The sequence below is a fragment of the Cucurbita pepo genome, chromosome LG01, assembly GCF_002806865.2.
Source record: "Cucurbita pepo subsp. pepo cultivar mu-cu-16 chromosome LG01, ASM280686v2, whole genome shotgun sequence".
NCBI classification, from domain to species: domain Eukaryota; kingdom Viridiplantae; phylum Streptophyta; class Magnoliopsida; order Cucurbitales; family Cucurbitaceae; genus Cucurbita; species Cucurbita pepo.
In genome coordinates this window covers 8,239,240-8,263,460 of record NC_036638.1, presented here as the reverse complement: position 1 = coordinate 8,263,460, position 24,221 = coordinate 8,239,240, and the positions used below count along the sequence as shown (strand labels likewise).

The window sequence follows — 24,221 nt, the reverse complement described above, 5'->3', positions numbered from 1 at the left end:
GTCGACCGATCTATAGCTAGGTTGACCATTGACTAATTCGACTTGCATGACCAAGTTTGACCATGATTGAGTCTTGAGCTTTGTTCTACGCATTTTTAAGTTATTCTACTATCCAAAATTTAATGAGAATCCTAGAGGGGTTGTTGGTTGGGATAGTGGCAAGCTCCAACATATCTATAAATTGTATGAAAGAGGTAGGCTGAAATAGACCAAAAAAAAACAAGTCTAGCCTAATCACGAGCATGATACTAACTTAAACGTTAAAGTGTACGTGGTTTAACATTACACCGATTCATAAATTTTTTATTTTGTAAATATTATTTCGATTTCCATTATACAAACTTACCTTTGATCCAAATTTAGATATGAACAATAATCATGATTAAATCATGTAAATGATTTATCTCAAAAGTTCAAAATTTACCACTCTTTATAATAATTGGTTGAGATTTTAATAATTTTGGTAAACGTTAAATGATTGATATAATAAAGGTATTTATTAATATCACTATGAAAGTCAACACTACTATCTCTATACCCGAACAACTATGATTATGTGAACCCAAAAACCTAACCAGTACAAAGATTAAATCATTGTAGTGGTACATATATTGGATTAGTGCATAATTAATTATAGTGAGAGTTGACAAATGAGGATATAAGATTTTTAGCTCAAACCAACGTGTTTATTTTGGTCGGTCGAAGATCGTCAATTTTCGAGAACTATGTGATGTCAATCGACCACCACATTGATGTGGTCAGTTTTGGTCGAGACTGATGTCAAGAGAGGATAAAAGACGATTTCAGCTACATATTGTCGTCGAGTCATGAAAAAAATGAGATCCTTTATATTGATACTCGAAATGTGTATTATATAGGTATGTATATGCTTTTCTTAGTAAAGAGGTAATTCTAGTCTAAACTAGAGTAACAATTTTAATGTGTTTATCGGCTGAATGCTTACCATTATTCCAGTTCTTGGTTTGAGAAATTGACACTCAGGACAGTGGTTCTGAGCTGTTTGTCTCACGCAGTCTCAACATTTTTAGTACTCTTTTCTTTCCCTTTTCCTTTTAAGCTTTCTCTAATCTATATTCATGTGCTCCATGCTTAAGAGTAGAAGCTAATATTAAGGGTGGGCGTGGTGCAGGCCTGGGCAGTGCACAAGGCAGAGAATAGTTCCAATTTGGATAAGAAAGACAGAGGAAAAGCCATGGCACAGGACGCAGGGCGCAGGGCAGACAGAACGCTTAGCATTGCGCGTGCCAGTGACAGGAATACAGCATCCATGTAACTCGCCCCGCCTCCGACATGCCTAAGCCTGCCTTTCTGGATATTACAGGCTGCACTATTATGAATATCTTGTGTGTTTATGTTTTTTGGATACTGAAATTCAACTACGTACCTCTGCTCACGTTCCTCTTTCCCGGGATTCTCCCACCAGGATAGTATCATCTTTATTACTACGAGACCTCTAGAAGAAGTTTAAAGTAAAACCATTAGAATCTATGCTCAAAGTAGATAGTATCATACCATGTAGAGAGTCGTGATTCCTGACACTGTATGATTCAATACTGTGATATCTCATATAAGTTGGAGAGGATAACGAAATACTCCTTATAAGGGCGTGGAAACCTCTCCCTACCAGCCTTACAAGGGTCTGGAAACCTCTGTGTATCAGCTTTTTATAAGGATCTGGAAACCTCTGTGTATCAGCTTTATAAGGGTCTGAAAACCTCTCTTTAGCAAGTTTATAAGGGTCTGGAAAACTCTAGCAACTTTATAAAGATCTAGAAATCTCTTCCTAATAACTTTATAAGGGGTCTGGAAACTGTTGAGGATTAGTGGGAGCTTGTCCCAAATCTGTTAATTTAGTGGAAGATCGTGTGTTTATAAGTGGGGAATACTATCTCCATTGGTATGAGGCTTTTTGGGAAGCTCAAAGCAAAGGCACAAGAGCTTTAAACTTCTCCCCAACCGTGCTAGTGGTTGGGGGTGGGCTTGGACGGTTACATATACCCAGTTGCCCATTTCTTTCTTCTTTCTTCCTTGGACAAGACGTTCATGTCCAAATCCCTCCATGATTCTTCCTTCTCTTTCTCTAGGCGCTTCAATGAAGAAATCTTATCTTTCAGTGAACAGAGCAAGGAAGAAGAGAAGAAACCTTCCTCCTCATCCTCATCCACCAAGCTCCGAACTATTCTAACACTCCTCACCCGGATTCTCCCAACTCCCCGCCGGTCTCGCCTCGGCGTCCGGGTCGTCGGTACGCTATTCGGGTACCGACGAGGCCACGTCTATTTCGCATTACAAGAAGACCCAAAACAGAATCCAACGTTGTTAATCGAGCTCTCGACGCCGACCAGCGTTCTGGTTGGAGAGATGGCATCTGGGTTGGTCCGGATGGCGCTGGAATGCGAGAAGAAAACAGAGAGGAAGAGAACCTGGAAGTTGCTGGAAGAGCCCCTGTGGCGAGCGTATTGTAACGGCAAGAAATGTGGGTATGCGAGTAGAAGAGAATGTGGGGCAGAGGAGCAGAAGATTCTGAAGGCAGTGGAGCCGATCACGATGGGGGCTGGGGTTTTGCCGGCGGCGGCGAATGGGTCGGACAAGGAATTGATGTATATGAGGGCGAGGTTCGAGCGGGTGATCGGATCAAAGGATTCAGAAGCTTATTACATGATGAGCCCTGATTGTAACGGAGGGCCTGAACTCAGCATACTAAGTGTAAACTTCATATCCCCTGTTAAGCTTGAGTTTGGTTCCTTTTCTAATAACACTCCTTTGGGTTAAGAGTAACTTTAAACATGAAAATAGAAAAATAATAATTTTTAATCACACCATTTCTCTAAATAAATTAATTAATTTATTTATTTATTTATTTTTGTGTAAGTGAACGAGCTTGTTTCTAATCTAGTGATTTTAGTTTAGTCGAGCTCATCTGCTAAATAGAGTCTCACATCAATCCGCTTTCATGTTTAAGTTAATAACTAGTGGAAGTTCTCTATTTACATTACATGATTCGAGTTAGGTTAGGTTGGAGGATTTTTTTTTTACCTAACCCAAGACTTTTCACAACGTAACCCAATACAATCGGTTGGGTTCTGGTGGGTTGGTTATTCACACAAAAATTCACAACCTAACTAACCGAAGTTGGGTTATTCACACAAAAAAAAAACGAACAAATATATATAAATTGTGATATAATAATAATATTGCAACAAATAAATAATAAATACATTAAAATTTAGAATATGCATTAAAATTAAAGCCTTGTTAAAAAAAACATGTATTTGTCTCAAACTCTAGTGGGAGTGTCTTTAGACTGGCCTCCTCTAACGAACTCATTAATACGAAAGAATTTTTAATATATTTAATATATTTTTATTTCACTCCGGTCAACTGGAGGGTTTTGCCTACGAACCTAAAATCGAACGATTCAGTTCAGGTTCAGAAAAATGAACTCAACCCTACCTGAAATGCTAATCCAACCCAACCCTTATAGTTCGGGTTGGGTTAGTCCGGATTGTCGGGTTGAATGTACACCCCTACTCATGATACTCCTTTAAGACATGTGTGGGGCGTGTTAGGTATGACAAATTGTTACACAGCTCGAGATTTCATGTACCCATTTCGTGTAATAAGAGATGTTCTCGACAGTATCGAAACGTGTGGGGTTGATGAACGATGGGGCTAAGACTCCCAATAACATAACCATATTATAACAAAATAATTAAATGGGGGCATTTATGTTGTGCTCATAAGTCAGAGCTTCTAGTAATCTATTATTTTCCTCCTTAATCTAAACAATGCAAATGCCATAATAAAAACGATTGATTAGTCTGTTACGCTTTCCCCAAATATAATTTTTTTTTTAAATAAAATAAAATTAAAAAAAGGGTTATTAATAGTTTAATTAATGGAAAATGAGCTAATCTTAAATGGGGCTTTAATGTTTGAATGTTGGCAAGAACGTGGATGTCTCTTTCCACTCACTGGATAATCCGCCACCGCTTTTAATGAAGTTTTAATTTTATACGATTCATTTTCCTCCGTACCGAATTTTCCACAATTTTTTTTAATTAAAAAATAACTTTTAATTCCATCGCTATTGGAACACAACAATTACATTTCAATATGTATCAGAAAATAAAAATAAAAAAAAAATAAAAAAAAAAAAACAATTTCCATATTGAGAGAAACGGAAATAAAAAGAAGAAATGTTTATTAACTGGGAGGAAGAGAGTCAACCAGAGAGTTGTGGCGGTCGGAAGGGCCTGACGGAGGAATCGGGACGCCTCTGGGAAGATAACTGAAGGTCTGACCGACATATCGAAACCCCGTCTTGTAATTGAAATTCGACAAGTCGGGTTTCAACTCATGTTCCATGGTTTTACCAGGCCGAGTTGCAGAGCAAAACCCAGAAAGAAGAAGGAGAAGGAGAACGAAAATGGCGGACAAAGAAGAAGAAGAAGAAGAAGAAAGCATTGTTTTTTTAAATAATTTGCATGTGGGAATATATTATAGTATTTATAGTAATTTAAATAAATAAATAAAATCTTAAAGGTCAACGGTGTATGGAGGACGTTAATTTCGCCGGGCAGCGTTACACAATTTCAATTATTTAATTATTTTTGCTGGGATTTTTCGTGGAAAGTCATCGCAAAAATGGAATGTTTTGGTTGGGTCAACCTTTAATATTATATCTAAATTCTTATTTAACATTTTTATAAAAAATTACTATGGTAACCCTGAAATATTTCTTAAAATCTGTGTTTTAAAATTTTGAAGGAAAATCCAAAAAGGTGTTGAGCACGTGTTTAATATATATATATTTATTTATTTATTTTTAAAGAGGGAGTAGAAAATGGGGAAAAAAAGGTTGAAATAGACGGAAAATGAGGATGTTTTGCGTGGGAAAGTAAGGTAAGGAAGTAAGTAGAAAGCCACACAATTAGTAAATGCTTGTTTAACTTACAAACTTCAACAATGAAAAGGATGTTTAGATTAATTTAATTTAATTTAAGCTTTAAACATTATCCGTTCCTAAACCATACATTTGTCTCAAAATTACTAATTCTATAAATTTCACATTTTATTTTAATTCTTTAATATAATCTTTATTATTATTATTTTTTAAAGATTTAATCATTTTTATAAATTTTAAATATGTTAAAATTATATTTGAGAGAGAGAGAGAGAGAGAGAGAGAGAGAGAGAGAGAGAGGATGCCCTGGTTGGTATGCAATTAGCACAAATGTCAAGATGGTGCTTTTTTCTGATACCGACTTCTTCCCTTGATGCCCTTATCAGTTCATAGAATCTAGACTCCAAATTAATTTTTAATACCACAAATCTTCTAACTTCTTCACCCATCTTTTCATGAATCTGCTTCGAACTTGTTTGGAAGGTCCTATAAACAATTTTTTTTTTTTTTTTTTTTTTTTAATTTTTAATGGTGGCCTTACGATAAATATATTTTTAATCTACTGGGTCGTTCTAATTTTTAATAACTTATTATACGATTGGAAGTTCGTGATCTCCCGTATATTTATTCAACTCGAGAAAAAAAGAAGTACCCAACTTATAATGGTTTAGAATGTTGAACAGTTTTAGTACTTAGTTGATGTAAGTCAAAATGTAATATTAATGTTTTTTTAGAATATAGTATTACCATCAAATTCTTTCGCATCAATAAATAAAATATTAAAAAAATAACAGAAAATTCGTACGAAAATATTATTATTTTTATATACGAAGTCTAAAATAATTCAAAGAAAAGGGAGAAGAAAGTAGAAGAGTGGTTGGGTTGACATGAGAACATAAGATTATGTGTCACACAATATAATAGTGGGGAAAGTAGATGGGGGAAATAGGTTAGGGGTAGGCTAATGGGTTGGTGTCACACCCAACCCTATTCCCATATAATCAACTCAACTATGGTTTATGTGGTAAATGCTATTTATTTTTGACTTTTTTGATTTCCTCAAACATATATCAATCGAAATTAATCTATGTGTCGTTCATCTAATCAAACCATCTCAAACGTCAATTCATCCAGGTTCTATCGAGGTATTGAGAGGTATTGGACCCCTCTCGTGTCTATGTTGAATTAAAATTATTTTTTATTTTATTTTAAATTACGTTCATTATAGAGATTATATAATCTACCAAAACTAGCGCATAAAAATGTAAAAATAGATGAAGTTAATTTTATCATGAGATGAAAAAAAAATTTTAATTTGATTTTTTTTTTAATGAATTTAAATTTTTAATTATGAGTTCGGTAGTTGATTTTTTTTAATTATTATTATTATTAATAATATTTATATGCAGTTATATTAATAATTAAAATTTCATAAAATTCAAATATTAAATATTTATCCATCCTAACATATCACTAACAACAAAGGTTACAAATATTTAAAAAAAAAAAAAAAAATCTTTATAATAATCTTAAAAGTAGAATAGAGTATGGTTGAATTGTAACCGTATTTTCGTATAAAAAAATGTCTAACATGCGAATTGACTCAAATTTTTTATTTTTTAAAAATTTAACCAAATTCAAATCGAAAAAAAAAAAAAACATAATCCAACTCAATCAAATATTGGATCGTATAAACTTGAATTGGTAAGATTTACAAATTATACGAATTTATAATTATGATGGGGAATGAATTCAAATCTTTAGTTACGTTTTCAGACATGTATAACTAACTTCATTATTATAATAAAACCAATCAAAATCAGTGATTGTCTACCAAATGTTCTCTCTATTTTCAAACATGCAAGAAATTAAGGTATTGTTTTTAAGGTTGACGTCAAAATAACTTTGGTTTCATTTATTGACTTTGACTTTGAATATCTCTACTCCCAATATTTATATATATATATATATATATATTTTAATTCAAATGGTCGTCTTGGGATTTGACGAAATATTTATTATTATTATTATTATTATTATACCAAATAATCGACTCGGGTTGTAGTCATGGATGACATTTTACTAGGCATTGGTTAACACATCTTAACTGTGGTTAATTATTTAATAAAAATTTATTTTTAAAATTAATGTATATAATTTGGTAAATCTTTATCAAGTTATTTATTGTATTTGAGTATAATTTGATGTTGTTGAATAAAACTATTAAAATGAATTAGTTGTAATTTTGTAAGGTCACTATTGCTGGTTTATAAAGTTTAATTTTAATTGGGGTAAAATTAATATGGTTTGTTTAGTTGGAAAATTTAAAATAGTTGACTCTTGAGCGAAAAAAATACCATAATTAATTAAGACAGGGTTTTAAATGGGCCTTTCTAACATCGGCCCAGTTTTGAATCCAGCCCAAACTGTGGTACAGGGATTTTGTTGGAAAATACAGGAAAATTAGTCTATTTGTGGGACCTCTTTAAAACAATTTATTTTGATTTTTAACCTCTTTTTTAAGGTTATTTATTTTGAAAAAAATACTCTGTTAGCGTTGACAAATAATATGTAAGAATTGAAAGACCTACGAGACAATGTTAGTAAACTAAATACAACTGTTAAAATTTAGACTAAATTAATAGAAATATATTTCATTTTCTCTTAAATTTTTTAATAATATCTTTAAATTTTTTTAAAAAAATCTAAAAATATCCTTAAAATTAAAAAAATAATAAAATTTTTGGATGAAATAGTTAATTCTTGGTTTCTAAAATACCTAAACTTTTAAAATAGATTAAAAAAAAAAAATACTCTCTAGCTTTAAAAAGTGTTTAAAAAATAATCCGTCTTAAAAAATTCCACTCTTATTTTAAACAAAAAGAATAAAAAATTACCCTTATCTACCCGGATTCAAATATACTAATGAATTATTAAAAGTAATATTAAAAAAATAAAGAGATAATCTATAAATCCTCGGAAAATCGTTTAATATTTTATAAGTTTTTTTTTTAAAATAGTCCTTATCGTAGTAATATTTTTTAATTTTTTTTAGCGTTTTTTAATCTAAAATTAATGATAAAAAATATATATATTTTTAGACAAAATAGAAAGTATTCAAATTTTGAATGAGGTAATTGATTTCAAATATTTAAATATTCACCAATCAATTACTAAAAGAAAATTAAAATCATGTGAAAACCCTAAAATGACCCTAAGATAAAAGCAATAAAAAGAAATAAAAGAAGAAATTGGTGGGATAGAGATGGGGATAGGGTCAGTGAAGAGTGCATTTGCAGAATGGAGAAAGTGGGGGCTTTGGGGTTTGGGTGGGGTGTATGAGAGGGCCCTTACTCGCCTCCTCCACCTTGGGATTGGGTTCGCCAGCTTCTGCTCCGACGCCCTCCATTTCTGACATTATTGTCCTTCCTTCAACCCCCTCTCTCCCTTCCTTTTTCTTCCATCCCTGCCCCTCTCTACAAAGATTAAGAACTAAATTCATATTACACTTTGTACAAATAATAATTTAATCTTTGTAGTTTTAAACTAACAAGAATTTGAGTTATTCAACTTTTTAACTGCTAATAATTTAGCATCTATCATAAAAATAAATTTTACTGCGTACTGACTTTTCTAGTGCATAATTAAATTTGAAAATTGAAACTAAGTAAACTCCATTACAAGTACCATTTAACTTCTATTCTTTCTTTAAATAAGAAGGTAACTTTTCGTTAGGACGTCAGCTGCAGCAGAGACCAAATGGATAATGATTCCATTTTCTACAGACAGAACACTTCTAAGAAACAAGCCTCTGTTTCTGTTTCTGTTTCTGTTTCTGTTTCATAACAACCTACTCGTTAACAGGATCATCGTTATTGTCTTCCCCACAAATTTCCACCAAAATCCTTCAATTCCAAGCCCAGAACAGCCATTTGAGACCGCCGAATTTGAATTTCCCATGTCAAGACTCGTCTTTTTGACGGGGGTTTTCATTAGTTTGATCACATCTTCATCTTCTTCCTCTTCTTGACATGGCTTCACCCCATATGGAGCATTGTTTGCCGCCAAAGTTCCAATGGGGTAGCACAGATTCGGATTATCCCATGCCCCAAATCTCCTCCCCATCTTCCCGTAGAACTTTTCGGAGAATTTAAGGTCTCCAGACAAATTGTTCCTGAACAGGTAAATCGCACTAATAACTGGCAGAGTTGCAAGTTTTGGCGAGGGGTTTCCTGTTAGATTGTTGCGGCTAAGTCCCAGAAATCTTAGCCTTTTCAATGCGGATAATGAATCCGGAATGTCTCCTTTCAAACCCATGTTGGAAAGATCCAAAATCACTAAGTTTTCTAGACTTTTCCAGTTTATGCTCTTGAGTTCTCCCCCGATTGGGTTGTTGGATAAAATTACTTCTTCTAACGAACTCATCTTCTCAAACGACTGTTTCAATCCACCGTAGAAACTGTTGTTGCTCACATCCAGAAGCGTTAAGTTTCCCATATCGCCGATTTCATTCGGTAAAATTCCACTCAATTTGTTGTCACTAAGATCAAGCTTCAAAAGGGAAGTCAAATTTCCTAAACTCGGTGGCAAAGAACCCGACAATAAGTTTCTACTCAAATCCAAAATCAGTAGCTCGCTCAGCCGGCCAAGATTTCGAGCAATTGGACCAGTGAGCGAGTTTCCAGCAAGAACCAGTCGCTTTAATTTGATCAAACCGCCAAAATTTTCAGGTATTTCACCTACGAACCCATTATTTAATAAAACCAAAGATTGCAGCTTTGATAGACTCCCCATACTGGCCGGAATTTTTCCGGTGAGGCCGTCATTTGATCTGAACTCGAGAGATTCTAAACTTCCGGCGAGTTTTAGCCATTCGTCAGTTGGAAGTGAAACAGAATTGCTCCCTTTTGTTGAGACAAAGCAGCTGAAGAAGGACAGACTCTTAAGGTGTTTGAGTTCAAACAATTGCTGTCTGAAATGGGCATTTGGAGCACAAGATAGCGAGTTGTCATGAGTTGGTCCAATGTTAAGTGCAGTGACATACCAGAGCCCGTCGAAGATATCACAAGAAACCCCCTGAAAAACATCTAAAAAATCATTCCACTTTGCACTATCCATTAAGGATGCAAAACTTTTTCAAACAACATATTATCCTGTTTTCTAAGTTGACTCCTCAATTGTGAAATATTAAGGCAATAATATGAACTAAAAAATCATTCCTCTTTGCCCTTTCCATTAAGGATGCAAAATTTCTTCAAACAACATATTTTCCTGTTTTCTAAGTTGACTCCTCAACAATTGTAAAATTTTAAAGCAGAAAAATGAACTAAAAAATGGAGCAGGTCGAAGAAGAGTAACCTGTATTGGAGTCCATCCACAAGGATCTGGGTAGAGATCTGAGCCATTCCACCAATTACCCACAAAGCCCTGTATTGCGGAGTTCAGAGCATCAAGCTCTGTTTTCTCCATTGGAGCTTCTCCACCTGCTTGTGCATAGCCCCTCCAACTTCCCAAACAGACAAAGAATACAACAATAAACAGCCTCTTCATCCCCATTACAGAACCAAAATGATCACAACAATGAGAGAAAGAAATGAAGAAATCAGACGCAGTTATGTTATTCTATTGTATTCAAAAGTTTAGGGTGACATATATATGGAGAAAAGCGATGGAACAGAGAGGATGAAATGGGTACGTGCATGGAGGTCACAAGAACAAGAAGAACTGTAGAGAATCACACAAGCAAGCTAGAAAAAGCAAACCCAGATCAAGAAAAGGCTCAAAAGAAAGAGAAACCAGAGAGATTTGTAAGGAATGAAAGTGAAAGAGATGCAAAGGATGAGAGAAATGGAAATGGAAATGGAAATGGAAATGGGCAAAGAGAAGTATTAGAGCAGAGAGTGGTGAAGAAAAGGGGGGGATTAGGCAAAGCACAATTCTCAAAAAAGGGCCAAAAAGCAATAATAGTAATAACAATAATAAAGATAAGAGTGCCATAAACTACTGAAAGGGCTAAAAGCCCCAACCCCAAGTGAAAGCGAAATGTGGGGCAAAGTCTTTTCCTTGTATGCATTGGAATGCCAAAGCAACTCCTTTTATCAGAGAAATAATTTAGTATAATTTTCTGTTAGCAGAATTTATTGCTATGAGAATAGGATGGCTAAAAGGGTAAAGTAGTTGGGGGAATTATGGATTTAGACTTTAGAGAAGGTGGCTAAGAACATTAAAGCAGAGCTCTAGGATTAGGGTCAGGGTTAGAGTTTAGGGTTTAGGGATAGGACTGTGGGGGAAGGGAAGAGAACTAAATGGCCTTTAAAAGGTACCATTTTCTTCCCATGCAGAAGAGAGAGAAGGTGCATGTGTATGCATGGAAGGAAACAAGTTGGGTTTTGGGCACTGGGTTTTGTTTTAATTTGGATTTTGAAGTGTTGTATTAAGGAGGGGAAAAGGACAAAGGATGTATTTTAGGGTTTCACAGTCTTGAGGATCACTGCCCCAAAATTTGACAATACGTTTGTTTCCTACAAATATTTACTAAATTTAATCAAAATCAACTCCTACTTACTTTCGTGCTCACAAAATTTAACAGAAAGAAAAGATACGTCAAGGGTATTTTTCTTGATTTTCATGACGATTTTCAAACCAATAATACAATTTATTGAGATACAGAGACCCACTGTCAAAGCTGGTAAATATACTAACATTTAATATTTTATATATAACAAAATGGAATAGTCAAACGGGTGATAAATAATTCAACCATAATTTATATGTATTTTTGTTAGTTTAGATATTCTTTTAAGGTACTTTTGATTAAAAAAATGTAGAAAAATAAAATATAAAAAATAATGAAGTTGCAACGGAACTTCATAGGAGTGGCTGAATATATATATATATAATTTAAACGTCATGTTTTCGAAACAATTCCCGATTCACAATTGGTAATTACAATCATAATGACTTCTGATTTCAGTGAATAATAATTGGAACTCAAGTCAGATATATAGAAACAAAGAGAAAAGGATAGAGGTTATGAAGAACATTTTGAAATTATAGATGGAAATGATTGATTTTTTTTACTTTTAAAGAGAGAGAGAGCGTAAAGCACTACTCTAGGAGCCCCATTGGCGATCAGCTTGGTGAACCGCGCGGCTCGAAAAGGGGACACAGTTTGCTATGCAGTTTTGCACAAACGAATCAGTGAAAGGAAAACGACATTCCATCTTTAAATCTGCACTCTATGAATTCGTAATTTCGTTTCAAATTTTTCTTCAGAGATAAAATAAATGCAATTGCAAATGCATTTTGGAATTTCATATTAAGAGAGAAAGAAAGATTCATGAATCGAAGACGAAATGAAGAATAATCTTACAGAGAGCGAGATTCAGAAGGTGTATTAGGGCTTCTGAGAGATTTATAATAACGATTGATGAGGCTTGTTCAATCGCGGTGGAATTCAGGCTTTCTGGTCGATCCAACATGCAGCCGTTGAGGCAGAGCACTGGCGCTACCGCTACCGCTACCGCTGCCGCCAACATTCTCCGATGGCGAACTGACACGAAGACGCGATTTGGATCAATTAAAGCATTGCATGAAGTAAAGAGGAATGGAAAAGGAAATTGCAGCGTTGAAGGTATTGTAGGGTTTGGAAATGGAGGCACTGAGAGGTCATTTTCTAATAAAAAATTTAAAAAAGTTTGATTAAAAAAATTGGTTAAATTGTTAATTTAATTCTCATATTTTCAAATAACTTTTAATTAAGTTTATAATAATTTATTAAAAGTAATTAATGTCTAATTAAAATTTAAAATTTTTAAATAAAGTTTAAGAAATAAAAAATTAATTTTGTAATTAAGTAATTAAAAAAAGATTGAACGGTAAGAAACAATGAAACACTGAGCCATACTCATGGCGATGGCATTTGGGTTATCCGCTTAAAACATTCCACGGCGTTTGGAGCAGTTTCTTAGGTAATTTCTGCAGTCGCGAATGGTTTTGTATAATAAAAGCGCACTGCAGAAGCGCTTTTCATCCATTTCCTACCACTTTCGCCTGACAAATCGCTCAATATAACCCCACCTTCTCAATCAAGGTTCCCCATCTAAAACCCTACTTTCTTTTTCCCTCGGATTTGTTTCTGGGTCGGAGGTTATGGCTTCCGATGGTGGTTCCAGATCCAGTTCACCGGCCGATTCGTATATAGGAAGCTTGATAAGCTTAACCTCCAGGAGTGAGATTAGATACGAAGGTGTTCTTTATAGCATCAACACTGAAGAATCCAGTATCGGACTGAGAAATGGTAACATCCTTTTCTGAAGTCTTTAGTTTTGCTATTTTCACTTTCTGGTTAGGCGAGGGCTTGACTTGTTTTCCATTGGATCCAATCCTCTTTTATTCTCTCGGTGAAGTTCCTGACGAATCGTAGGCTTTAACTTTTAGTTTATGATTATGAAATTTGTCTCTTTTCACTCTGTTAGTTCGGAGAAACTACGAAGTGAGATTGGATTGACCGGTTAAATATTTCATTTGTCTCATCTGGTTGCTGGTCTTGCATCATTTACTAGCTATGAGATTTAAATTTTCTGAATAGATTCCTATTGCCTTGCGAATCTGACTGCTGAAACCATTACCCGGCTGCTATTGTGAAATTGAATTGCCTGCAGGGTTTGCCGATGGCAGTGTCACATTTGTTTTCCCTTTCTCCTTTTGGCATTTTCTGTTTAATGTCATGTGTCAACCAGCTACACCATTTCCTTTAACTTTTGGTTGGTAACTTGTTTTGTGACCTGGGATATGTATTACATATCAAGCACTGCTCATTCCTTGGCATCCCTTTTGCTGAAGGCTTTTCATCAAATATTAATGTCTGCCTCTTCGTGTCAACTATATACTTACTGGCGGTTTTTAGTCTGTAGGGCTCATTAGAACTTAATGATGGATTTTTTTGTCACAGATGCGCCCATTTCATTCTACGGTGCATGATTTTCCGTCTAGTAAAATCATTAGTAGCTAGCATAACAGTTAATTGAAAGTTTAAATTGATGACTCTTATATGTGATTTTGTTTGAAGGTTCTTCAATCTATCAGTTTGGTGATAATGATTATGAGCTTCTGGCATAATTCTGGTGGATCGGATTAAAAAGATCCCTCTGGGCACAATTTTATTTTTGACTATAAGTTGTCCTTCATAAATAATAGGCAAGAGTGGATTCCATTCAACGTTTGAATGAAATAGTGGATGACTACAGGAGAATAAAGGGCTATGAACTGTATTGCTCAAATTAAAATTTCAGTTATTATGAATGGCAAACCTAGAGGTAGAATCAAATTTACAAGGTATTGCAAGCATGGAAACCTTTAAGCTATAGTTCTGTCTGTGATTACCGTTGATGTTCTATGCCATCTGCTTCAAACTGATCTTTCTAAATGTCTGGTTAGGGGAGCCTAAGTGGTGAAGTACCCTGTTCAGATTAACGATCTTTAACTTTTGGTGGACTGGGGAATATTGCATAGGAGGCGTTCATCTTGTAACCAGGCTAAAATTACTAGCTTGCTAGAGGAAGTGAAATGATACTTGAAATAGGAGAGCATTTCCTTGACTGCTGAAGTGGTGTGGTGGTTTGTGGAGCATTGAGATACAGGGGGTTAGGGGAATAGTTTACCCGGGTTTAAAAAGACCTCAGCAAAGATGTCCATGGGGTGTTGTAGTATAATGTAAATACAAATGGTCCCCTATTTTGGCTCTCTATCTGCCTTAATTGTGGCGAAATGTGTAAAAGTATGTAGGAAGGCCAGTACTATTTGTGGGCAGTTTCACTTTTGCACATACTTGGTGGTAGAAGCTTTTGAAACTTCTGGTATTTTCTATGGCTTTTGCAACAATGTTTTGGGCTGTAGAGAGCAATTTGTTACATGGACATCCCAGTAGGGTATAAAATGCAGGCTAAAGTGCCCTGACAAAATGCTGTTTTTGCTATCATTCAGGAAATTGTCTTGAGAGGCATTGCAGAATTATCTCAGAGGCTCTTAGTAGATTTGACTATTGTTGGGTGTTATTCATGTTGTTAATTAGTTTTTACTTTTGTGCGACACATCTATTGTTGAAGAGGAAAAAAAAAAAAAAAAAAAAAAAAAAAAAAAAAAAANAAAAAAAAAAAAAAAAAATCGGAAGGAAAACAATGGCTTGATTTAGTTGCTAAATTGAATGGATTAAACTTTTTTTAGGTCCAATAACTATTAGCGTGGGCGGAAATTTTATTACATGTTCGGCGGAATAGGAATGTTGCATTTGTGCATCATAGTCAAATGTTCGGTGGGTTAAGGTCGGTATTGTATTGACATGAAACCTTGGCCCATAATTGTGATGTTATAGGTTGGGTTTGTGGTAGGTTTTTTCCTGAAATCTTTTCACATACTGACTCAGTTTCCTCGTGTTTTAATAAGTCATCATTTTCATCCATGGGGTGACAAACAGTTGCTATACTTCTCAGTATATTATCTTTAATGTCATAGTGATGTATATTAAGCCATTTTCAAGGTGCCAGGGAAATTGATACTAATGCGATATTTTATATTTCTCTTTTCAGTACGTTCATTTGGAACAGAAGGGAGAAAGCAGGAGGGGCCACAAGTCCCACCAAGCGACAAAGTTTTTGAATTCATCTTGTTCCGTGGAAGTGATATCAAGGTAACTTTGATATAGATATTAACTATAACGTGGTAGTGGCAGTACGCTTAATTGCATGATTACTATGTGATAGAAAGGTATCCTTTGTGTAGATACCAATGAACCTTGTGGTGTACTTGGCACTTTATAAAGTTTTACCTGGCTCCTATATTTGATTATATTATTTAATGCGTGCAAAAGATCTTTTTTATTAATTTAAAGATTCCATGTGAAGTAGTATCATTATTTTCTTATTTTATGGTTTATGTAACATTGCAATCTTGTTTGACAACAGTACAAGTCAGCTTTTGTATCTTTGTTACCCTGTGGTAAAGTCTAAGGGTGCCCACCTGGGTTCTGATCCTCTTTTTTCTATTTTATGTGATGGTGTTTTATTAGAACCACCAATACGTTTATATACATACATATAAAACTGATCTTTTGTGCTAATGGCATGCGTTGAGGCTATGTATAAGTAGTTTTGACTTGTTGGCTCTTTCTGCAGGATCTACAGGTAAAATCTTCTCCACCTGTTCAGACTACACCCTTGATAAACAACGATCCAGCTATTATTCAGGTAACATGAAATCCTCTCCCTGCCCCTCCCTCCCTCCCTCCCTCCCTCCCTCCCTTCCCCAATTTATTCTGCATAAAATGGAGGTGAACTTACAATGTATTTGGTGAAATTTCTCATGCAGTCTCACTATCCTCGTCCAGTATCTACTTCTTCAAGCTCGCTTCCTGCTGTTAGTGGGCCCTTGCCTGATATTAATTCTCAGGCCATACCTGTGGGAATTCCTGGATCTAATTTCCATGGTGGGTTGCCTTTATATCAACCTGGAGGAAATGTAGGGTCTTGGGGAGCTTCCCCTTCGCCACCTCCTCCAAATCCAAGTGATGGTGGACTTGCTTTGCCAATGTACTGGCAAGGGTATTATGGGCCCCCTAATGGACTTCCTCACATGCATCAGCAATCATTATTTCGTCCACCACCTGGCCTGTCATTGCCTTCTTCCTTGCAGCCGCCACTGCAATATCCTAATCTTAATGCTTCTTTACCCTCCGGCGCATCAAATCTATTAGAAGTTCCATCTTCTTTATTCTCTGCTAATCCTACCACTCCTAGTTTATCATCCACAACAATGCCACCAGTAACTGTATCTTCAACACTTCCATCTGTGCTGTCAGTTCCACAGGCCTCTGAGATATCATCAAGCTCAATGGCCAGCCAGAAAGTACATTCTGCTCTTCCTCAAGTTCCTCTAAGTTCCAACTTGCCATTGCTCTCTCCTTTGACAGCAAGTTCGGATGTTAGCCTTGTTGTGCCTCCAACTTCTAACAAAACTACTACAGTTTCTGGTCCAGCATTGTCTTATCAAACTATCTCTCAATCTACATCCACTGTTGTTGGAACATCGATTTCTGTTCTGACAAGTGCGCCTGCACCTACCCTTGTGACTCCAGGTCAGCTCTTGCAAACTACAGTAGTCTCTTCATCTTTGCAGACAGTTCCAAAGGACGTGGAAGTGGTTCAAACATCTTCCTCATTAGCAGCTGAACAAACTGTTCCAGTTTCAGCGGATACTCAGCCACCATTATTACCGTTACCAGTGTCTCCACGAGCCATTCATAAGGTGCTCTCTCCATGGCCACATGTTCTACATATACTTATGCGAAGTCGTTTGGTTTTTGGGAAGTTCATATTGGTGACACTACGGTTAAGTGTCCTTAAACAAATATTTAGGCCCTTTGGTGCAACGTTTAGGCTGTTCAGGTATCAAGTGTAAATATGCATGATATGTTCCTGAGGCAGTTATGATGTCATTAGAAGTCGATGGCTATTACTTGTGGGTAGAATTTAGAGTGATTTGCATATTTGTCATTATCTCATTTACGAGGATCAGGCTATTTGTCTGTCTAATGTACCTTTCATGCTACAAAGGTTCTGACGTTTAACATCTTGTATTTTCACCAGCCAAATGATTCAACTCCACAAACACGGCACATCTACCAGGGACGTGGTAGAGGAGGACGATTTGGGGTAATGTGTACTTCTTAAATTAGGTTTATTATAACTAGGAGTGCCTCCGGCATCTATTAATATGGTAACAGGAGGATCGGGAACCTTGAAGATTTTGTACATCGAATTACATTGGGTTTTGATAACCTATGTATTTTGATGGGACTACATTATATTTCCTGGTCGAACTACATTATATTTCCTAATCTGCTCCTTCATTTGACCTCAATATGAGCTTGATGGGAGTCTAAAATAGACATGCTTGCTAGTTTATTGTCAATTAAATATTTGTAGCGCATTAAACAGCACCGCGCGCATGATTGCGTATTCCAAAGAACGCAATATCCTTGGTAAACATTTATGATCTTTTGATTGCAGAACTCGCATCAAACAGAAAGATTCACGGAAGATTTTGACTTCATGGCAATGAATGAGAAATTTAACAAGGATGAAGTCTGGGGTCATCTTGGCAAGAATACCAAATCTCATCCGAAGTTCAATGATGGGGATGAAAAATTCAGTGATGAAGACGATGCCTATGAAGAAGATGATGGTGAATCGTCAAAGTCAGAGATGAAGGTCTTAGTTTCTTTCAACGCCATACACTTCTGGAGATTTGTATGTTTAAGAAATGTTTGTTACCTGCCTACATAAAACTGATTCATATTATGTCTGCAGCCTGTGTACAATAAGGACGACTTTTTTGATACTCTCTCATGCAACGCTCTTGACCACGAAGCTCAAAATGGAAGGAGGCCCAGATACTTCGAACAAAGGAAGTTGGACACTGAGGTATGTTATGTGAGTTGGTTAATTTATTTATTTTCGAACTGTTTTTCATTATATTGGATATTTGTCGCCGCAGACATTCGGCGAGTTTGCAAGATTCCGAGGTGGTCGTGGTGGTTTTCATTCTGGACGTGGTGGCCGTCGTGGTGGTTATTACGGGAGGGGATATGGCCATGTTGGAAGGGGTCGAGGGCGGGGCATGCATAACTATAACCAGTAGGTGCCCCTGATTACGCTTGAATTCTATAGACAAATGAGAGCAACTAAATATCTAGAGGATCTGCAATAACTTCTCCCATTTTGGGTTTTATACTGTTGTGCTGAAATGAATAGTAGAATATGTGGTTCTCTTTTTACTCCAGAGGCATTGTTTCTGGCTTTTCTTTGTTATAAAGCTATAGACATAGTTTTAAGAAGCATTGGTGTTGTAGCCTCTCTGTCGACCCATTAGATGTACTAAAGGAGTTCTAGTCTTTCAGTAGGCTCAACCTGCGTCTTATTCCATACTCCTGGCTATTGAGGCCTACTGTTGACCATTATTTATCATTTTATGCTCTCTTAACTTGTGTCTTCTTGTTATATTGTTCATTTTCAGTTCAAGGAAATGAGTTTTCCAATGAACTTCCGCCCATCTATGGTTCTTTTAAGACGAGGGAGGGAAAACTTAAGAGGAAGGTGAGGATCATTTGAATAAATAATCTCATGTTAGAAGTAAATGATAATACTTTAATTCATAGCTTTTGGAATATTCCTTTAATATCAATCTTGTTAATGGTTTGTGGCTTTGTGATTCTTGATTAACATTAAACTTGTTATTGAATTTAGAAATCGATTTGAGATCCTTTGAAAGCGTTTGGAGGTGACTTAGATGTGTTCTTTTTATTGCTTCAATATTCAAAATATTTTTTAGTAAAACGTGAGTTTTGTCGAATCACCAGTCATGGAAGTATCATTTCTTTTCGGAAATATACTCTCGGCAGGTAATATGTTTAATCAACATATACAATACTCTAATCAAAATGATCATTAGTAGTAAAATAATATTTCGAAACAAGTAGCGAGTACACTATAGGTAAAGTTACCCTAATAAAAAATAGAAATCAAATTTATTTATTTATTTACTTTATTATATTTAGAAATTTAAAATGCAATTGTCAGATTTGTAAATATAATAATGTTTTTTTTTTTTTTTTTTTTTTTTTTTTTTTTTTTTTTTTTTTTTTTTTNAAAAAAAAAAAAAAAAAAAAAAAAAAGAAGTAATCGCCCTCACACAGCCAGTTCCACTACGGTCCACTGTTGACGATACCTCTCATCTTTGCATCAACGCAACGCACTCTGCCTCCGACAGACATCAAACGTACTATCCGAAAAGCCCTAATTTTCTTAGTAATGTGCTCTTCTTCTTCTTTTGCATCTACCTTCTCTCTATTCCCTGCGAAGTCGCCGTCGATTTCACGACGACGGAATGTTATTCCGCCTTACTCGCATCTATTCCTCGGCCATCTCAGGCCCACTAACTCTAAATTTCGTATTGCTGCTTCAATTACTGAAAGAGACCTTGAGCTCTCGTCTTGGTTTAATCCCGACCATCCCAACAACGACGGCTATGGTGGATGGATATTTCTCAACTCTCCAACCAGCGACGCAAAAATCGAGAGACGAGGTTAATTTTACTTCATTATCACATTTTCCCCTTGATTTTCTATAATTTGGTTTGTGTTTACGGTATTGTCTTTCGCAGGGGTGCCTCGTTTCGTAATAGGCATCGTCGGGACCTCGCTTGTTGTTTTGTTCGCAGCCATTTCTCACATTTCACTATCTAGACGAGGTCAGTTGGATATCATAATTCTGTTTTCACGAAATTGGGTATCTTCCTTTAACTAGTGGTTATATTTTTTTTAATTGGTTGAGCTTTTCTTTCATTTCCCTTGAGTATGAATTACAAGTTGGCAAGATTTAAGTACTATCTTAGTAATGGGATTTAGTTAATACATAATTGCATGTGGAAAATTGAAAAGATTGTTTATTTAGTGAGTATGTGTCTTTTTACAGGGTTTAAGTTCCAGTGGCGTACTCCCTTGAGATCATTAGAAGGGGTATTTAGTCGTATGGAAAATGAAAGCGATCAAGGCAAAACAGTGGAGGATAGTTTAACCAATCACGACCTACTGACTGAATCTGGTGCTGAGTCTATACCTGATTCTAAGGTTTATGACGCTGTTACTTCAGGTATTTTGTTCAAACATCGATAAATCATAGATCAGGATGTATTATTACATTAATGCTTCTTACTACTGAAATTTGAGTTGGGACCTTATCTTTTAAGTTTGGAGATTGGGATGTTGATCGCATAGATTATAATTTTGCCTCTCAGTACTACTCTTAAATTTAGTCTTGTAAAAGCTGTTCATGAACAATAGTTTACCTCGTTTGAACATCGTTATACTCATTCACCTTATGCTGGAAAGTACGTGTTGTTTCATAGTAATGCTTGGTTGCATGGAGAAATTTAAAAGGAAAAAGTTATGAAGTTGTCTCTTTGGGGGTACTACGAGTGCATTGTGAGATGCAAAAATCCCATTCCTTTGCCTGATAAGGAGGTTTCTTGGACGGAAGAATGAAAGTGAGCATATTTCATATGTATTGCTTTCCCTAGACTCGTCTGTTTTCTCTATAAGATTTACCTGTTGCATCACAAGATATAGTCTGGAATTGTGTTAGTAGGTTAGTGTCTGATATGAAGAGGATTGAGCATGGTGCACTTAATGCCTTCAACTTCTCATTTTACCCCTTCTTAATTAGCATTAAGATTATGGGAAATCAAAGAGGTTGGAATGGCTAAAAGTTCACTTTTTCTTCCCTGCAATAAAATGGAATATTGCAAGTAACTCCCCAGCATCATACTTCTCTTTGTATTTTCACTGATAAAACCTATGATTTGTTTGGTATCTATAGAATGATTGTTGATGATTAGCTGTTGATATTTGGAGTGTACTGTCAAGATATACGTGTGTGCGTTGATTGTCAATGATTGTGGCTACATATCTTGCCCTTGTGTGTTTTAGATATCTCAACTACATACAACCATGATAATCATACATTTCTTCTTATTTTAATGTATTTCAGATTCTGGAAATAAGCCTGAACGAGTTATAATTTCCGCTCCTGTGGATTCTGCTCAAGATGAAGCTTTATCGATTTTGAAGAAACTGAAGGTCTGCTCAGGAATTATTATTATTATTTTTTTTTTTTTGTCAGTTTATAAGAAACACAAATTTAATCAAATATGGGAAAACTCTTAAGTTGGACCATGACAAGGATCAACTTAAATTTTGCTTCCTACTATATGTTGTAGATGCCTACACGTATCTAGAAATTTCTACCACTTTTTGGAATTTAATTCTAAAATGAATAATTTTGAGAAATTCTTAAAATTATGTGTATTTATGATACGAATAATTACGGTTTGGACGTATGAGTTATGTCATTGATTCTCATCAAGCATAGTTTCTCAAAGCCCATTCTTTTCATAATGAAGCCAACTGCACAATACAGTTTCCCTTAAATTTTTATTTTCATGTTCTGGTGTCTGGTTGTGCATTGTTCCCATATTATTTAGCCTTTCATTCAAGTTCATCGAGAAATAAAAGTTTAGGTCCAAGTGTGAGCATGAACATCTCAAAGAGTAGGATATGTGTACAGGTTATTGAAGATGATATTGATGCTGGAGAATTGTGTAGTAGAAGAGAATATGCAAGGTGGCTAGTTCATATGTATTCGTCACTGGAAAGGTAGAAATTAGTAAAGTTCTTTTCTGAATTAACATGTTCACCATTTAAATCATTTCCCCCATTCTCCAAAACAGGAATCCAAAACACCATATTATTCCATCAGTTTTGCTTTCTGGGTCAACAATTGCTGCCTTTGATGATATAAGTATGGAAGATCCTGATTTTGAGTCCATTCAAGGTGGGGTTTCCTCGTATTATTTTCTTGTTTGAGAGAAAGTGTTTAGTTGGTCGTAGCAGTTAATGAATTAGTTCCGGACTTAATTTCAGCTCTAGCAGAAGCTGGTATCATACCCAGCAAGTTATCACCAAACTACGGATATGATGGCTTGGGAGATCGGGAGAAAACCTACTTTTTTCCTGAGAGGTACGACATCTGCATGAAATTTAGGATCTATTTGAATTCCATTTACGACCGTATCTGTAATGCTGCAGGTTTGTATCTCGCCAGACCTTGATCGACTGGAAAGCCCAGTTAGATTATGAGTTGGTTCCCGGAATACTAGAACGGGTACAGAATTTCTTATTTAATCCATTATTTTTCAATTGATTCGGAATTGTTTCCTCTTTAAATTACATATAACCAATGATTATCAGTGTGTCATTGCTTTTGACTTTTTCTACAGTCCAGATATCAAGTACAAAGGTGGGTTTTATGGACTTGAAGGAGATCAGTTCAGAAGCATCGCCACAATTGTTCATGGATATGTTAGCTGGGGAGAGAAGCATTCACAGAAAAGTTTTTGGTATTCCTTTTATCCTAGTTATTCTGTTCTGTCTACTCACGAAGAGTTATGTACATTTTATATTGCCTCTAAAAAAACCTCTGAATGTTATATCTTCTGTTCACAGGTCAAATCAAACGGTTTCAACCGAACAAGCCTTCAACAAAAGCACAAGTAGCAGTTGCACTGGTAAGTGGCAGGATGGCAGAAGCAATCTCTTTTGAATTATCAAGACTGGAATCAGAGAGATCTGCTAGAAAAGCTGAGATAGAAGATATCAAGTTGGAATTGTTAGAAAGAGGAGACATACAAAGGTATTGGGATAAGAAGCTAACTGAAGAGAAAGAACGCCTGATCAAGGTGGAGGAGCTTTATCTTACTGCTATCAGCGATTTGGGAGAGCAGAAGATGGTTCAAGAGAAGTTTTTTTCTGAGTATTTAAAGGAAAAGGCATCTATAAACTGTCAGAGGCAATTGCTTCTCAGCCTTAAGGAAGAAGTTGATGGGATGACAGAAAAGCTTCTTTCTGAGAGATCTGTATGTGAGGCAGAGAAGAGTGAGCTACACGATATGCATGCCCGTTTACAGAGCCAGCTTGAAGTAACGCTTGATACGAAATCTGTGCTTGAAGCTGAGAAAGAAGCTCTCCGTATTCTTAGGTAATTGACTTTTTAGTTCATCTTGTCCTAGCTTCTTTCTTTTTGACTTTTGAAATATTTCTTCTTGTCTGTGTAAATTTACTTTTGTCTTCGTTATTCCTTCGTGAGGTACGTGCCAAGACTGCTAGCCCTCTAGAAACCTGAACCTGCAAATAACTCGACTAATATACTCCATTAAATGGGCAATAATATGAATTAATGTACATGTATGCTATAGAAGCTGTTGTAGTCTTTCGGTTTACAATACGAAATTGTTTAGAAAATAGCCTAGCTGAGGTTTGGAAACTCAGCTATCTTTTATTTTTGATACCATTGCATGCAGATCTTGGGTAGAAGATGAAGCAAGGAAGAGTCAAGCTCGTGCAAAGGTTCTTGAGGAGGTCGGACGAAGGTGGAAATGGGACGATCAAGCTTGAACTTTCTCACATACTGCGATGTAAAGTTGACCCCAAGTTCGTTCTTAAGTTTTTTTTTTTGGATATGAAACAGAGTACGTGTCGTATTTTTGCTAGTATAATTGCGAAGTAGAATCAGGATTACAACATCTTGCTGTTTAACAGACTTGATCATAAATCAATTGAGATTGAGAATTCAAGCTTAGTTTCATTTTCACTCAGAAGATAAAGCTTTTGCTTATAGTCTCTAGA

At 35.7% G+C, this 24,221-nt stretch overlaps 4 protein-coding genes across 7 annotated transcripts; 3 read left to right on the top strand and 1 right to left on the bottom strand.

Annotated features, from left to right (window-relative positions):
- Positions 1–2,064: 2,064 nt before the first annotated feature.
- Positions 2,065–2,793, top strand: LOC111808791 (protein MIZU-KUSSEI 1-like). The gene has a single exon (XM_023694974.1). The coding sequence runs from the start codon at positions 2,065–2,067 to the stop codon at positions 2,791–2,793; it is 729 nt and encodes a 242-aa protein (XP_023550742.1).
- A 5,731-nt stretch (positions 2,794–8,524) lies between these two features.
- On the bottom strand, positions 8,525–12,600 carry LOC111776315 (piriformospora indica-insensitive protein 2-like). Of its 4 annotated transcripts, none has more exons than XM_023655748.1 (3): positions 12,300–12,600; positions 10,286–12,165; positions 8,525–10,003 (listed from the first exon to the last, which is right to left on the bottom strand). In XM_023655748.1, exons 2-3 carry the CDS (start codon positions 10,481–10,483, stop codon positions 8,768–8,770), a joined length of 1,434 nt encoding a protein of 477 aa, XP_023511516.1. In that variant the 5' UTR covers positions 10,484–12,165; positions 12,300–12,600; the 3' UTR covers positions 8,525–8,767. The 4 variants fall into 4 exon arrangements, with proteins under 4 accessions (XP_023511516.1, XP_023511524.1, XP_023511531.1 ...); XM_023655756.1 differs by having other exon boundaries at positions 10,286–10,471; XM_023655763.1 differs by having other exon boundaries at positions 10,286–10,433.
- Positions 12,601–12,827: 227 nt separating this feature from the next.
- Positions 12,828–18,967, top strand: LOC111805478 (protein decapping 5-like). The gene is made up of 8 exons (XM_023690587.1): positions 12,828–13,226; positions 15,514–15,614; positions 16,099–16,170; positions 16,292–17,227; positions 17,569–17,634; positions 17,992–18,192; positions 18,292–18,405; positions 18,479–18,967. Exons 1-8 carry the CDS (start codon positions 13,079–13,081, stop codon positions 18,620–18,622), a joined length of 1,782 nt encoding a protein of 593 aa, XP_023546355.1. The 5' UTR covers positions 12,828–13,078; the 3' UTR covers positions 18,623–18,967.
- Positions 18,968–19,669: 702 nt separating this feature from the next.
- LOC111781439 lies at positions 19,670–24,186 on the top strand. Its single transcript, XM_023662025.1, has 11 exons — positions 19,670–20,065; positions 20,144–20,230; positions 20,455–20,631; positions 21,529–21,617; positions 22,105–22,193; positions 22,268–22,371; positions 22,461–22,557; positions 22,626–22,701; positions 22,822–22,936; positions 23,043–23,574; positions 23,897–24,186. The coding sequence occupies exons 1-11, from the start codon at positions 19,792–19,794 to the stop codon at positions 23,988–23,990; spliced, it is 1,734 nt and encodes a 577-aa protein (XP_023517793.1). The 5' UTR covers positions 19,670–19,791; the 3' UTR covers positions 23,991–24,186.
- The last annotated feature ends 35 nt before the right edge of the window (positions 24,187–24,221 follow it).